The 17,105-nt window shown below is 41.0% G+C and overlaps 1 protein-coding gene across 1 annotated transcript in view; it reads left to right on the top strand.

The window, feature by feature from the left end:
* Nucleotides 1–16,364, top strand: part of FNDC1 (fibronectin type III domain containing 1) — a gene marked incomplete at its 5' end in the record, with an annotated part of 43,949 nt that extends 27,585 nt beyond the window's left edge. The window contains 6 exons of the mRNA XM_009866604.1: nucleotides 775–883; nucleotides 8,190–8,269; nucleotides 10,922–10,951; nucleotides 13,145–13,306; nucleotides 14,335–14,457; nucleotides 15,901–16,364. Coding sequence (XP_009864906.1) covers nucleotides 775–883; nucleotides 8,190–8,269; nucleotides 10,922–10,951; nucleotides 13,145–13,306; nucleotides 14,335–14,457; nucleotides 15,901–16,016 — 620 coding nt within the window. The remainder of the gene's footprint in view (nucleotides 1–774; nucleotides 884–8,189; nucleotides 8,270–10,921; nucleotides 10,952–13,144; nucleotides 13,307–14,334; nucleotides 14,458–15,900) is intronic.
* Nucleotides 16,365–17,105: the final 741 nt, after the last annotated feature.

Raw genomic sequence — 17,105 nt, 5'->3', positions numbered from 1 at the left:
AGTGAGGTTCAGGGATGGGAAATATGTTAAAGAAATGTATTAAATTAAATCTCCTTTAGTGTCTTTAAGCATTTTGAGAGCCAGAGAGAAGCCCAACTCATTTCAAGTATGAATCTCAAAAATTGCTGGAAAAACATGAGAGTAAATAACCAAAATATTTCAGAAATTAATCAACCTCAGTAGACCCCAAAGATCTGAACTACGTATTAGAAGAGACCACTGCTTTGGTGCTAACATTCAGTTTTTGAGGAGCTTTGTCCAGCTCAGTGGCTGACAGCGATGGCAGAGAGGTGGGCCCTAGTGACCTGGTAGAGCCAAAGCAGCAATGACAGTTGGGAAGAGAGAAGGTTGCAGTTAAACAGGATACATGGTGTCTGTCCCACAGCGTTTTATTCTTCAAGGCTCTTGACCCAGTACCATACCAAGCACAGTTTGTGTAACTTTTTTTAAAAAAAAAATAAACAAAAAACCAACCACCTGGTATTTCTAACTATATTAGTTTCTGCACAGTCTATATATCACTTAAAACAGTGAATGGGTTCCCTCTGTCATCTTTTTGCCTTCATGGTGTTTTAAATCAGAATTTGCACCTTAGGTAATGACAGAAAATTCGTGTAGCCTGGGATTTTCCAAGAGAGTTAGGCATCACATTACTCTCCTGTTCAAAGATGCTTCCATTCCTTTTAACCATAAAAATCTACCACAATACTTTTGGATATAATTTATTCAAAATTTATTTAGAATCGTCACAACTATTTGTCTTTCCATTTACAGGCTATCTGGTTTACAGTGCATCGTATGATGACTTTTTAAAGAATAAGTGGTCAACCAGGACTGCAGGAACTACTCATTTGCCAATTGAGAACCTGAAACCCAACACACGGTAAGGATTTGATTTGTTAGACAGGTAAAACAAATTTTGAGAATTGTTAATTATTTTTCTTGGCCTTAGTATAAATGTTATAAATCTGATCTAGATTTTACTCATTCTGTTTGACAGCAAATTGTTTTATAAACCACACAGCTACTTACATATCTTTACCATATTAACTCTGGAGCAGATGACTGTACGTGCATATATGTTTGTGTATATAAAACCACATAGCAGTTACAGAAAATCTTATTTAAAAAATGCATTTCATATTCTTATGCCTAACTGAATCAAATTTTTGGGGAAGGAGTATACTAAAATATACCCTTGGTGTGGAGTGATGTGGCCATTCCCACATATTGATGTGGCCATTCCCACATACAGATGTGGTCAAAGTTTGATACCTTAAGGCTGGTGTCGAGAGGTCCGTTTTCACTGTTCACATGAGTTGTACTGGAAGAGAAGGCTTCGTGGTACATAATGAGGCTGTGGCAGTTGCTCGGAAGTCAGTTTGGCAGGAACTTTAGGTCTTTATCTTGCAAAAAATCTCACTGAAATGGCAGAACAAGAATAATATATGCTTTGCATACTGGAATAATTCATGGAAATTAGGTGAGAAGTTAATGGCCATAAAGGGACTACATTAAATTTACTTCTTTTGACAGATGCTTAGTGTCTCTCGTACTTTTCTCTCAAATTCTGATTCTGAAATACTTTTGCTCCTGCCTCAGGCTACATAATTGCTCTTCATGTGCTGATGACTACAGTTTCTCAGACGCTGGTGACAGGTGTTGCTCATGTATTTGGCAATATGGGAAATGCACTGGGATCGTGGGCTGGGACTCAGCCTCATGCCTCACTTGATGATGAGCTACAGATCAGAGCATCCTCTCCTAGGACAGGCACATAGGCTCTGTGCCTGTGCAGCACAGAAGAGACTTTGTGACACCTTTTATATCTTTCCTTTCCGAGGTGTTATATAAAAGCAATTGAGAACCTCATCCTAGAGAACAGAACTGTTTGAGCATGGCCTTCAGCTAAAATCTCAATAGATTAAATAATAAGACAAAATAAATTATGAAAATGCAGTTAGCATTTGGGTCTTAAATACATCCCAGCATATTTTTTTCTGAACACATTACAGTGCTTCTCTGCACAGCCCTGACTTTAGCATAGACTCACCTACACCTTCCCTCTGCAGCTTCTCCTGCTGGCCTTGAAACATTTAAGCACACAGAAATCACTGTTTGTGTTAGGAAGGGGGTACTGCTCCCTTGTCTTCTCCACAGCGATTTCCCTCCAACCAAAGAGTTCTGAAGACGTTATCATCTCTTTGGGAAAGCCAGCACCAGAGCAACTTAAGCAGCAGTTCCTTAGGCAGGTGCACCATAGACACATCCACCGGAGAACACCTGCAGTGTTGAAGACCTGGACAATTAGCAAGAAAAGGTGTGGAGAGGCAGGATAAGCATGCACAGGGCACCCAAAGCATGAAAAAAACCCAACCACAAACCAGAAGTAAGATGTTACAGCAAAAACTTTGTGCCATCGTAACCTGTTCTGTCTACAATGCTGTCAGTCACATGCTTTGCGAGTCTTTTTCTAGCGCATCCAAGGGATAGAAAAAGGCAACCTATTTTGAGTATTAATAATCTAGAATTCAGTGCAAGTCCTTGAGTTCATGGCGCGTTAAAGCAATGTTACGTGCAAAATAGATTGTTGCAAGTGTATGCTTTTGTATCTGCTAGTACCCTTGTCATGAATGTACAGTGGAAGTATGGGGCACAGTTTATCTCTGTGTTTCAGCTGTTATAACAAGATGGAAGAGGTCTGAGATTTCATTAACTTTTCCTAGAGAGTGAGGGAAGTGGGCAAACCCTTCTGCCTTTGTATGTCCATGTGCTTGTGATTTGAGAACACCCTTTCCCTGAATTTCTCTCCTCCTGTCACTAGTCCAAGTTCCTGCCTGCACATCCCAGACTCCTGTAGTTCCCCAGCCCTTTTTCCCTTGACCAGTTTTTGTTCCCCCACTCTCACCCTGTCCACCATGCAGGCCAGAGAGACATTGCCTATATGCCCTAGCTTCGTCAAGCCTGTCTTCTCTGTCTCTTTCTTCTCTGCCATTTCCACTTTCCAGCCACAGCTCTTCACCTCTTCACTCTCTTTCAGTCATCTCCCCCTCCTGCTGCCCCAAGGACAATGTTGAAGGATAGCAATAGCTCTCTGCTTCTCATGCCCAACATCTCAAGGGCTCCAGGCTACTGGAGAGAACAGTTGCAGCGAAAGCCCCCAGGATCTCTGCAGCCGCTGTCCCAGACACGTTTGATGCAAGGAAATTGGTGGGAATTTAGCTGCCAATGTGTGATACATCTGCTGAGATGTGCATTAACTCCAGGCTTCAGAAGGTCACAATTTAGCTGGGAAAAGACCCCGTGCCTAGCTAAGAAAATATGGCATGAAGTCTGAAGTTAGCCTAAAAATGTTGTGTTTGCACTGTTAATGCATTTCGTGAAAAATCTCTCATTAAGCTGGATTCACTGTACGCAGATGCTATTGACTGCTGGGCCATTGGTGGTGCAATCTTGCAGCATGCACAGCATATCAGGAAAAAGGTTGGCATCTCGGCAGAAGTCAGCGTCGGAGAAGACTTGAAGATGTCAACATATCCTGGAAAACATGTGCCTGGTGTTTAGATTTTACAAACAAAATGGATGTCTATGTTTAATGCATGTCATAAGTTTTCTTCAAGGCCTGGTCTAACTTCCATTTGACAAGTGGAAGTTTTTCCATTATCAAAACTCCAGTCAGCTTCAGTGGGCACAGGAGCTGCTTCTTTACGACATGTGAATGTAAACACTAAAATTACTTTGAACCTTATTAAATCTTAAAACTAGCAACGTCCCTTGCCTAATCATCACAGAAGACTGATGCAAAGGCCTGGACAGCATCTGCTCAACCACTAAATCCAGGCTCCTGCAGTCACAAATATTATAATCCACATTTCAGTCTCCTTCTTGAGCATGGTTAGGCTTTTTCCTGCATTTTCTTTTGTTCCAGGAAAGTATCTGATAGGAGTATTTAGATAGTCTCATGGTTTGAAACACCATCCTTTACCACCGTATCTCCACGTCTCATCAAATCTTTTTTCCTGTCCACTTAGCTTTTGTTCCTTTGGGGGACATTTTGACCCCCCCCAGTGTCTGCTACCAATTCAAGTGTTGTACAGAGCATTTCATAGGCAGCTTTCAAACATTTACTCAGGGCTCACAACTGCAGATACAGCCTGGATCTTCTGGCTCTGGGAGCCACATGCACCAAAAATTTGTTTCCTTTCTGGTCTCTATTACAACAAAGTTGCAGTATGGCCAACAAGCAGCATCAGCCACAGCTGCTGTATTTCCCTAGAGCAGCTCAAAAGAAGTAGGATGTCCTGTGCAAGGGGCAGACCTGTGTGGCATATACCTACCTCACACCAGCTGTGCAGGAAGCTCCTCTTCCAGTTCTGCATCTTATTATGATATTTGTTGTAAATATTCATGACGGATGTAGTGCGAGGCCACTTTTGATGGAGGCAGTGCTCCCCCCCCCCCCCCCCTGCCACTGGCAGCACCTGCGGATGGTGCCGCTGCACGTCCCACAGCTGGCCCGCATCTCACCACATCAGCCTGCCGCTGGATGGGCTGAAGGGCCTGTGCAGGCATGCCTATGGAGAGGCTAGAAAAAATATGTTACAGCTAACGAATTCTTTTTTAGAAACAGCTGCTACCCTAATCAGTGTGGTAAGCGATTAACTCACTTTGTGGCTGTGGGTGCGAGCTACTTAATTCCAATAGAAGGGAGACACCTTGAATTAAGTCATAAAGTCATTTTACTCCAAGTGACAGGTGTGGTGATACAATTAGTCGTATTATCTAAATATTGAATATTTGTTGCTTCATTACAGTACTGTGTCCTTTCTTGACAAGTTGTATATAAAATCTCAAAGGAGGTTTATTCTTAGGAGGAAAAGGTTTTTTCTTCTCTGTATTGAAAATGAACAGTGGTCAGTATTTCATCTGTTGCGATAGTGATTCTTCTGTCCATGTTGCTAACAATTTGTTGCAATTCTGCCTAAGCAAAGTGTCATCAAAGCACAACTGCCTTATATATTACAAATTTTGTTTGTGTATTTATGTCATGAAGAACAGTTGAGTTATGCTGATTTGAGATTTCCTGGCAAATTCGTCAGCTGAAGAATTCTGACTAATGAAAATGTCAGATGCCTGGATCTAGAAAGGCTTTGGCAATTTCTTTTTTATTTGCCATGTCTGAGAAAGAAATATATCCTGACTGTATTATTTTATTGACATTCTTAATACAGCAATCATAGCATCGTCTGTGTTTAAATCAAGGGTCAGCAAGTCATGAGATTTGGCTCTCATTCTGGCATGACTAGAGGCTTCTTGTATATATAAAGGCTTAGGAACTAATTTTCCAATTTAGCAAAGAAAAATGCACTCATAACTTTCTTTTCCAGACAGTCAGGCAGGGAACTTGAAAAATCACGTGTCCCAGACAGGCCTCTGTGCATGTAACAGGACACCTGAATGCACAGTTGCCCTGATTGCGTAGGCTACCGGCTCTTGTACAACACACTAGATACAAAACTGCATGTTTTCCCCGACTTAAGTAGGTGCATGAAGTTCTTGGGCTGTTTTCTGTTATTTCAGATATGGATCACTGTATTTATGTATCTCATGGGAATGTTTTGAAGCTAGCCTTAATACACGTGTATTAGGTGCATTCAAAGGGTTGCTTGGAAAGTGCCACTGTGTTGCAAAGGTGGTGTCTAATTCTAGCTCTTTGGAGTCGGCAGGAAGGCAGGCATCCATACAGATGTTTTCACTATGTTTTGAAGCACTGCAGAAAAAATGTGATCTGGAAAACATTTTTGTCTTGCTCTTCCAAAGGAGCTACACCAAGCTCTGGGCTAAGTCAGTACAGCTCGGTGCTGTGTTGCGGCTGTTTCGGGAGCCAGCATGAGGAATCGCTGCCCTGTGTCCCATCCCTTGTGCCAGTAGCCCCTGCACCAATCCTGGTGGAGAATGTGCAAGGAGGTGCAGGAGGTGTGGGTGGATGCAGGTGTCCCATGAGAGCATTGACAACTCAGGGGATTAAAGCAGTGTTCGAGCTGCCGTGCTCTGCTGGGGTAGCCAGAAGTAGAGTAGCACACAGGAGACTTTTTGTCCTCTTTCTCCAGCCATGCTAAACACTCAGAAGCTGCAGTCGAGAAATAAAGGTCAACAGTTAAAACCACAGGAAACTATTTTTGCCAGCAAGAGGATTGTGCTAGGCATGAGCAAAAAACACAGCCTTGCTAAATTTCACTATTTGACATGGTTGGGTTTTGCCACAGCATGGATGTCTTTTAAAAAAAAAAATCCATGGCTTGTTTGTGAGCATCATATTAATTAATTAGAGGCAGAACAAGCTGCAGAATGCAGAACTGGAGCTGATTGCTGTTGTCACCTGTGAGACACAGCAGGGACAGAGGGGACATCCCCTACGCAGGGGTGGGAATGTGTCCCACAGGGGGTCTGGCCACGCACTGTGCTCCGGGTCTGGCACAGATAATGGTGTTATTTGCACATCCTTTCAGCCTTTTCATAGAGATCAGTTTGAGGTGAAGCAGTTCACTTTGCATGAAAAAAAGCATTCCTTTTAATGAGAAAAGATACTCACCTTTGCAAAGGGCTGATTCAACCAGATCCCCTTTTGTTTTACCATTGTGAATAATTTCATATGTGCTTAGGCCTGAGAGGGTCCTCCACACCCTGCTCTGTGGCCAAGTCCTTGAGGAATAGATACATCTGAGAGTACAGAGAAGTGCACATGGTAAAAATTGAGTACCAGACTAAAAACCAGCAAAATTTCTGCTACAGGATTATGTTGAGTTTTCCTGCAGCCTGGTGGGCTGTAAAGCATAAGCATCTTACATGGCATTAAGCCACCTGTTACACTCCTATGTTGTAAGGGATGCTGTCATCTCCTGTGCACAGAAGGGAAGAAAGGGGAGTGAAGTTTTTAATGTGGACGGTTCCCATGTTTGGTGCATGAACCGGCTGGCAGTAGCTTTCAGGGACATCCAACAGCCTTTGCTATGAACCATGCCATCCCAGCGCGGACTATGCAAGCGGAACAGCAGTGGCAGGTTTATGTGCAGGATGGGGAGAGCTTCAGCACCAAGAGCGGCCTCATGTTTTTAATAGGGCAGGCTTGTCTTCACCAGATGAACCGCATCAGATCTGTCACTTAGGTGGGATATTGGCATGGGGGGTAATCGAGTGCCTCGTGGCAACCGTCCCCATGAGTAAGCACTTGCCCTGTTATGTGGGTCAGGTATGGAGTTTTTGGAGATGTCTGCTTCTGGATAAGTGGCTAAATCAACATCAAAATGCTATGTGGATGTTTTGGAGGCCCAGAAATATCTTTTTTTTTTTAATCAATTTCTTTACAAGAATGAAATTGAGCAAACAGACAAGGAAGAAAAACCTAAACTCAGACACTTAAAAAATACTGTGCTGGAAATTTTTGCAGTAATCTATTCTAATGGTTTTCTGCTGGACTGGATATAAAGATAAAAGGGAAAGAAGAAAACATTTATCTGGGGAAAAAATGTCAGGGTAGGCATCAACTAAAAATCATGGTATTTGGAAATGAACTAAAAATGTGCTTACACATTCTTCTCTAAGGGTGAGGATAATTTTGCTTCTGTCAAGCAAAATATGGAGATCTATTGACAAGTCGTGCTTTGAGTTAAGCATGTGGTTTAAGTCCTTTAGGGGAATCAATAAAGCAATGTGTGAAGCTTTCTCGTGTTACTCAGGTATCGTGATCTTAATGCTGCTAGAATTTTTACATAAAGGTCAAAAGCTTAACTTCTGATCTCATATAAATCTGATCTTGTTTTGGTTTGCACTTTACACCACTGCTTTTGTAGAAGTTAATCGTGTTTAAAACTCTTTCTGAGGCTAGAATTTTATTTCCCTGTAACTTCTTGTTTTAGTCTGTTGCTGTTGGTTATGGTTTTTGGAAGGGGAATGATATAAATAAATGATCCAAAAATATACATGGGAGCAATTGCAGAAAGGAGAAATTTATCTGTAACAGCCAACTTGTACCCGGGCTCAGTATCCAACTCCATTTAATGCGAAAAACACTTGAACTGAATGGAATTCTGCCAGTTTATTTCTCTCCCTGTTATAGTATTATTTTTAATTTAAGTGCTGCAGTGGAATCAATGTTTTTTAATCTTATTTTATCTCTTTCTTTGTTTCAGATATTATTTTAAAGTCCAAGCAAAGAATCCCTTTGGTTATGGACCTGTTAGCACTTCAGTCTCATTTATCACAGAATCTGGTATGCTTTGCTTTTTATTTTCATCTCAAAACTGAATTCCTAACAACAGATGTGGCAGAGCAATGACTAAAAAAACCTCAGTAATAATGGTGATTATCCTGAACTTACTGCTTTGAGAATACTTTTTTTTAGGTTAATTATTTGTTTTTAGTAAAGCTAGGAAAATAATATGAACCCCTAATGCCACCATGAAAATATAACTGACATTAAAGTGAGCTTCAGGGGAACAGGAAGTTTAATTTAAAATACAAAAGACTGCTAATGTTCAACAGTACAGAAGCAATAGGAAATTTAATGTCTTTGATAGATTGACCAAATATTTAGTAAATTAGCTTCCTAATTGTGAACAGCTGAACAGTTGGAGGCAGTTGACTCTGGAAGAAATATAGGAAACAGTTGTTCCATCAGATGCGCAAAGTTCTATGTTCTTTTTTTGACAAGGCATGCTGCTCTTTCACAGGGCTAATAGTGCATTCAAGAGCAGCACCCCCTTCTAAAAATAGTAAATTAAATGGGCTATTTTTACCCATGTCATTGTCTTCTTCCATTGAGCCAAAGGCCAGTTACTCCACTGAAAAATAAAGGACAAATTTTTTCAGTCTTTACTTGAGCAAAAGGTCTGTTGTCTCTTGCAAATTTTGCCCTTTTTTGACAACATTAGACTTATGCAGTCTCTACCTTTGCTCATTTGACTTCATCCTGCAGTGCTCACTTCTGAAGCTCCACTAAGAACCGTGGAAGTAAGTCTTCACAGAAAGGAGACAAAAGCGCAAGATAAGTAAATGGTCCGACATAAAATACTTAGATATTTTTTAAAGGAGTAAGAAGCTCAAGTATAAATCCAGATATAATATTTAGCATTGGACAAATACAGCAGTGTGCCAGGGTGGCCAAGAAGGCCAACAGCATCCTGGCCTGCATCAGGAGTAGTGTGGCCAGCAGAAATAGGGAAGTGATCGTGCCCCCGTACTCAGCACTGGTGAGGCCACACCTTGAATCATGTGCTCAGTTTTGGGCCCCTCCCTACAAGAAAGGCATTGAAGTGCTGGAGCGTGTCCAACAACAAAGCTGGTGAAGGGTCTTGAGCACAAGTCTTACAAGAGAACTGGAGTTATTTAGCCTGGAGAAAAGACGACTCGGAGACCTTATTGCTCTCTACAACTACCTGAAAGGAGGCTGTAGTGACGTGGGGGTCAGTCGAGAAAACAGCTTCAAGTTGCACCAGGAGAGGTTTAGATTGGATGTTAGAAAACCATTCTTCGCCAAAAGGGTTGTCAAGCATTGGCACAGGCTGTCCAGGGAAGTGGTTGAGTCCCCATTGCTGGAGATATTTAAAAAATGTGTAGATAAGGCGCTTAGTGATACGGTGTAGTGGTCGACTTGGCATTGGTAGGTTAACAGCTGGACTTGATGATCTTGAAGGTCTTTTCCAACCTAAATGATTTTATGATTCTGTGTTGCATCTTGCTGGGGATTTTGCTCATTATCTGTCTGCCAGTATATGGGCCTGAATGCCTAGTTTTCCCACCTAAAATCTGCTACCTTGTGAGCTTTATTTAAGAGGCTAAATCCACCAAATTTAAAGTTTTATTTGCAGCACTTAGCTTTTGTTATGTGGCCAAAGGTGGGTTTCCAGGTGACACAAGTACAAAAGCAGTTGCTAAATCTAAAGCCAGATGGTATAGTTACAGTGATGGAATAGGTCAGAAGAGACAGGAACTGCTAGTTCAGAGTGCTCTTCCAGTGCAACTGAAAGGTTCGAGCTGGTGGGAATATTTGATCAAGAATGTCACCATAGAATCAAGCAGCTTATTGAAAACGTTCAGTCTTACCCCTGATAGCACACTGAAGAGAACGTTGTTCTCTTTGATCAAACAATTAAAACTGCCTGGAATTTCTCTTTCTTACTGGTAGACAAGCACCATGCTTTTTTTTCAGGTATTTTGTGTACAGTAAGGACTGGTTAAGAAATGTCAGAACATGCAGTGTAATGAATACAGTGCATTAGATCTAGTGCGTTAGATCATGTTGTTTTGTTATCCTTACTCTACACCTATTCTATCCTTCTTTATTTAAAAAAGAGAGTACTTCAAGCTAGCAAAAGCTCCTGAGGTAGTGGACAGTGGTCCATGCACTGCCTAGGGTGCTCCTGCAAAAATTCCACCACAATGACAGAAAAGGTTAAAATTATAAATTTCACATACTTATGAATAGCAGTAAATACCTGGGCTAAACGTGGTGGATGTCCGAGACTGAGATTTGCAAACAAGAGTTAGGTTACGTTTACCTGGAGGTGCAACTTATAACTCTGTATTCAGAAGTGTGTGGTGGAACTCTCCTTCTGCTCTGAGGACTTTCTGAGAAGAGTAAATCTGTTTGAAAGCTGGCTTTGAGCTTTGGTACTGATCTCAGTAGAGTTTTTACAGTACCAGAGTAAATATACAATTCTGTGGCAAGTTTTGTCAACTGAGAAAAACTGTGGAATAACAAACACTCATTAGCTCTGCAAATCCATGAGACATGTAAATCCCACATTCATAAGGTAGCTAAACGCAGTTGCTCTGCAACTGTCATTCTCGAGTGATACTGTATGTTTCATATTATAAAACAAGTTTGGGAACAAAATATTAATTTTTTCTTTCATTCTTTTAGATAATCCCCTCCTCATTGTCAGACCACCTGGTAAGTCTTACTGTGCTGTTTCTTTATGAAGCACATAAAACCTGTGCAAAACAGTTATAATGTAGGTGTTAGAAGCACATTAACATGCAGTTTGAGTTACAGTTTTAAGCAGAACAGGTAGTAATTCATTGTGCTAATTCACAAAACATTTTATATATTAGGACCCCTTATTCTGATTTCTGAAATGAAGCCTTGTAAAGATATGTTAGAACGAGCACTTGATTTTGGCCCTTTTGTTTAGTTGCTTAGTAGTAAGCACTAATCTATATTGCTTTTGTATTGGTACTCTTCATTTGCCTAAATATAGCTTGAACAGTGGGATCAGGTTTTCCTATCTCTAGCTGTTACGCTCATCTATACCAATCATCATGACTTCATAAATGTTGAAAAAGTTCAAGGATTTGATGCAAACCTGAGTGATATGCCACGAAGCCACTGAGCTTGCTTCGCATTTCCAAATTTGCAATAAGCCTGTTCAGCCTCTAATCAGAAGAGCTGGTTTCCTGGTGCTGGCACCAACCTCACTGATGTGTACATTGGTAGGGTAACCCCAGACAGCACGTGCTCTTGGAAGAGATACAGGAAAAAAGACCTCATGGTTATTATGGTCTGTCAGCTTTCCCGAGCAGTCCAAATGGTTGGTGCTGGCGCTTTTTGACTACATTGTTCATAAAAGCAATGTCCAGTATCTCCTTCCCTTCTATGTTTTATTATGCTTGTTACTCTGTTTTTATTGTATCGTCTCAGATGTCTCTGATGATGCACAGATAGTGCAGGGGACACCATGTCCCTGGCAGTCAGTGTGGTGGCCTTTCTGTTCTCCCCGGTCACCTTCAGGTTTTTTTGCTGTCAGTAATTTTGTGGGTCTGTTCATGGAAAGGAGGTGTTGGAAGGTGATGGCTTCTGCACTTGTAGTTTCTGCTTAGACTGGACATAGAGAAAATATTTTTGTGTGGCTGCAGTGGCAGAGATAAGGTAAACTGAAAAGAGGTGACAGAGCTCTGGGAACCTGTGGAAATGAAAACCTTCTGAACATCTAGCACAGCTCTTAAAGGACATGTTAAGTTTATCCTTCAGGATTTTTGGAGGTGGGCAAGAGCGATGGACAAAAGCAGACTACTCACAGCAATAGAACTACATTCAAGAATTTATTTATTTATAATAGAACTACATTCAAAAATTATTTATTGTTTTGTTCTAAAGAGAAAGCTATGGTCCAAATCCTGCAGTCCTTTCACTGTGTGACTAATTGCATCAAGTCAGTCCAGTTCCTTTTGTGTCTGTACCAGTGGAGTTTTGAGGACTGCATCTCACATGCAAGTGTTTGCAGGGTTTGGTCCATGTGCCTAGTGAGAGGGAAGAAGAATGGCTAAAAAAAAATCTTTCCACCTCATTTGTAAACTACCTCAAAATAGCACGGTAAAATCAGAACTTTGTGCTGTAGCTAGAGAGAAAAATACCAATTATTACATTGGAAGCTTTTTGTGTGATTTTCTATACATTACTACAACAGCAATTTCAAAAAGAAATTATGTTTTCTTGGTTAGCATAAAACAAACATTTAAGTAAGCCAGTAGGACTATTTAGTCTTCTATGATACAGTTAAGCAGTCTCTGCAGCAATGCTCTGGACAGAGTTCCCCAGGAAAGGTCTCACTTTTCTGTTATGGGAAACTCATCTGTTTTGATATAGTCTGGGAAAACAAAACAGACAAGTACATTTCTGATTTGATCTTTAAAACCAAATAGCAATAACAGACTTCACATCACAGACTGTTACTCAGTGCAGAATTCTTAACATCAGTTCTTTAGCAAAAGGGGTTAAATTTAAGTGACTCTATTTAGACAGTGTCACTGTCAGATCTAGGATCAGTCTCTGTGGAGAAAAGAAACTGAATATCACTAGGTAGAGAAGATGTCTTAGTAAAAACAGTGTGGTTCAGTATATGAAATCATATTTTTAAAATAATTTTAACAGCTATTATTTTCTACTACCTACAAAGGATTTGATCAAGTCCTATGCTTTTTTTTTATGTAATATTTGTTCTTGAAGAGTATTTTTGGATATAGAAATGTCGTGAATTAATATGCCACAGCATCTCTTGTAAAACATATTAGCAGATGTTAACCTCAGCAAAACTCAGACTGAAATGCTACAGTCTGTCCTTAATATTGCATTTTTTTTTTCTCCAAGGTGGTGAGCCTATCTGGATCCCATTCACTTTTAAATATGACCCCACCTATTCAGACTGCAGTGGCAAGCAGTATGTGAAACGAACTTGGTACCGAAAGTTTGTAGGAGTGGTTCTTTGCAATTCCTTAAGGTACAAGATTTACCTCAGTGATGACCTGAAAGGTAGGCACCAAGATTAATTTCTTGATACGTCAGTACTTGTAACGTCCACCTTCTCACTTTCTTCGTCTCACCTGTAAAAGAATAATGTGATGGCTGTCTGGGAGTCCTTCTCTTGAGGAGGTCTGATGTGATCTTTATTGTGCTTATGCCCTGGGCATTAGCTCTTAACAGGGCATAAGCTCTCAAGCAGAGCTCTTTAGGCAGAGGACAGGAGGAAGTTTCCCTTGAAAAGCCTGGATGCGTTTGTATTCTGAGAAAGCAATGTGCTTTGTACTGTATTAAAAAAGCGCTGCTCCGCACACCTCCTCCTGTGAAATCTCCAGCTCAGGTGAGCCCCAGCACATGCGGTCAGACAGAGCAGTGCACCCCAGAGATCCCCAGAGTGAGGTGGGGAACAGTGAAGGAAAGACTGGTCTCCATACCTGAGGGAGTAGTACCCCTAAGAGGTTACAGTAGCCCTTACATGAGTGTATTTGCTGAGAAATAGTGAAGAAAACTTTTGTTGTTTTTGATCTGGGGTACTGGGATTATCTCAGTGGCTTTTCAGGTTATGTAATGTGTTATTCTTACTGCGGTGCATTGGCATAGTTTAAAGACAGTATTTGAATATGCAGTGAGAAACAAACAGGGTGGCAGGACCCACCTTGTCTGTTAGAGAGAGTTTTTATTTTTCATTGGAGACTACAATCAAAATAATGATATTGACATACAGAGCTTTTTTTAACTTTCTCGTGATATATTGAAATGACTGATCCAGTTGAAATTCCCTTCACTGGTCTTCTGTAGTCCACAGACTTGCAAAATGGGGACTATTCCTTACTGAGATGCAACCCATTTCTCTCTCGTATTTTCTCCTTCCATACTGTGAAGGTTTCCAATCACTGTTTGTTCACTGGTAATATAATACCATGTTTGTCACTGCAATACCTCTGTATTACATTAATATTGTATGTAACATTTCTGGTGGTAAAGATCCTCCTGAACAAAAGTAATGCTGAGTCAAATAATCTGCCTGTATCACCCTTCAGACACCTTCTACAGCATCGGGGATAGCTGGGGAAGGGGCGAGGACCACTGCCAGTTTGTGGATTCTCACCTGGATGGAAGAACAGGACCTCAGTCATACGTTGAAGCTCTGCCCACCATCCGAGGTATGGCAGTGGGCGAGTGGGATGCTGGCCAGGTGCCTCTCATCCCATCTGCAGGAGTAAGGAGTTAGCACAGAGTGGGGCAGTTTGCCCACAGCTGCTGGCAGCTCTCTGTGGAGTCCAGCTGATGCAGTAGGCAATGAGGTGACGTTGTATTCAGGCCTAGTTGAGCAGGTTATGAAAGTCCCAGAAGGACTTGTTGGTGTTCAGAGAGAGAGACGGAAAGAGAGGGGTACATAATGAAAATTATTTACAGGAACAACATGCAAAAACAAAAAGGAAAAAAATGAATAGGACTGTAAAACCTTTCTCCTAGTTTTAAGACCTGCATCACTGAGTCGAGGTGCAAAATCTCTTCCACATGCCACAAAGGACCCGCTACATCTTTGCAAATGTGGCTTCTGCAAACGTTTTCTGACCAGTCCATTCAATGCAAGACACGTAGGAGTATATATAGTGACTTAAGGTTGGACTGCAGGGCTTATATTCTGGCCTGGTAGACATCTCCCTCCAAGTGAAAATTCTTACCTTGAAGGAGTTCCTTTGAGTAAACTGCTCAGCTCACATAGTCAAGAGGGTGACGGCTTGCTTCACAAAATGAACCCAATCATGAAAGTCAGCCATTCTTTTCAGTAAGGCTATTGATGTAAATTATTGAGTTGGCTTTAATGGTTTCCATATTAAATTATTTGTTGATATTCTTCCCATGGTGGCATTACCAGGAAAAAACTGAAATAGTCACTGATATTTATGTATCACTGGGAAGTACTGCATTTCCCAGTTCAAAAGAGGGATGATCAATCCAGATGTGTATTGCTAGGTCTAGGAGACAGAGATAGAGAACACACAGAAATTGTATTATTGGCACAAGACGTGAATGTTTCAGCTGTTCCAGTGCACGAGCTATGCGGACAAGAATGCTGTACCTCTCCTAATGCTTTAAGCAGTTGCATTCTTTTTGTAGATGAAGAAAAAGGAGGGGAAAAGAGCTTAACTCCGTATTTACTGCATGAAATGATACCTTTTTGTTTTGTGAAACTCTGATGTTTGCTGATAGTCTCTTGAGCCCTATGAGATAATATGATTTGATGGTATTTTTTGTCCCAGTGTACTTTGTATATTTGACTTAAAAACTTCATAAACACGCCTGAAATGTAGCCACTTTTTGAAGTGAAATGCAGACCACAGCATTACACAATAGTTCAAGAGATTTTGAACAGTAAAAGCAGTCAAAACTACAAGAAATATAAAGGATCAGAGTTAAATCATTCAAGGAAGATCTAGACCAAAAACTAGGACTAGCAAATACCCTTTTGACAAACCTCCCTACCAGACAGCTTGTAAGTTTTCTTCTGGGCTGTGGGATTGACTCTCGCTCCATCTGCTACATTTGTTAAATCACTGTGTCTTTGTTTGAAATTCAAATGGGCGTTTTTCTCCCAACAGGGTATTACCGCCAGTACCGCCAGGAGCCTGTGTCATTTGGGCGCATTGGATACACAACACCCTACTACTACGTGGGCTGGTATGAGTGTGGCGTGCCCATCCCAGGGAAATGGTAGCAGTTGGCTTTCCTGTCTTAGGCAGACCGTGCTTTTCCAATGATTTCTACCGGAGGACTGTGAGCAACTGAATCAGGAAAGAAAAGAAAAGAGAAATGAGGCAAACCTGTGAAGGCCAGCTGCTCAAGAAACCTTTGTGAAGCCAAACATGGTCACTCTCTTTACCAGCCTAAATCTGTGGTGCTGACTGATTTCTACTTGGAAGGGAGGACAGGATATAAGTTTGGGGTCCTGCCTTCCTCCTCTGGGTCTTCAGGGCACAGAGAGGTGGTTGCAATGTGTGTGACCTGTGAAAACTAGAACTGTATTAGCCATGAAAATTTGGAAGTTTTTTATATCTTGCAGGAACGACCTAAGCATGCTGTGCTTGCTTAATGGGATGCTCAACTGTCCTTTGCTGCCCTCGGGGTTCCCCTATGCAGTTGTGCCATATAACTGGCCACACACCAAAGGCAATATGTTCTCCTGAAGACTTAGCCTGTGGGTTCACCCACTGCTGGACTAATCACCAGGTCACAGTGTAAATTCACTTTGAGATATATGTATATCTATATCTATATAAATATAGTACTGTACATCTGCAAAAGTACTGCTTAGAGATGCTGACATTTTCTTGTTCACTAGATAAATATGTTTGGAATTTTTGTGTAAAAGGTGCTGTTAATTCTTTGAGATATTGCTATGCACAATACATTAACCAAGGAAAGAGCTGTATTCTTGTGAGTACTGTTGATCTAACATTTGACTTATTGATCAAAGACCTGTGTCCCACTTCCTTGGCAGCCTTTGGACTGGACGTTCAATGGGAATCTACTCCTCTATCCATGTTAGAGTGACACTGTATAGTCCAGCAAAAGCAAATATTCAGCAGTTTATCAGCATCAGTTAAACTTTCTATCCTTTAATATTTAAAAGTTTTAGTGCAACTTTTCTTCAATTTGTTGTTATTTGGTATGTTATTTATTCCTTGTCAGTATCTTTCACTTCACTGTGTGGAGACATGGGATGAGTAACTTGCAAATTAGAAACTGACGTTAACTTATTTGCCCTCCAAAAATAAGCCCAAGCCACCAATACTAAATTCAGCCA

This window comes from Apaloderma vittatum, unplaced genomic scaffold (genome assembly GCF_000703405.1).
Source record: "Apaloderma vittatum isolate BGI_N311 unplaced genomic scaffold, ASM70340v1 scaffold4610, whole genome shotgun sequence".
NCBI classification, from domain to species: domain Eukaryota; kingdom Metazoa; phylum Chordata; class Aves; order Trogoniformes; family Trogonidae; genus Apaloderma; species Apaloderma vittatum.
The sequence above is the reverse complement of the archived record's forward strand: the minus strand, read 5'-3'. Positions and strand labels throughout refer to the sequence as shown.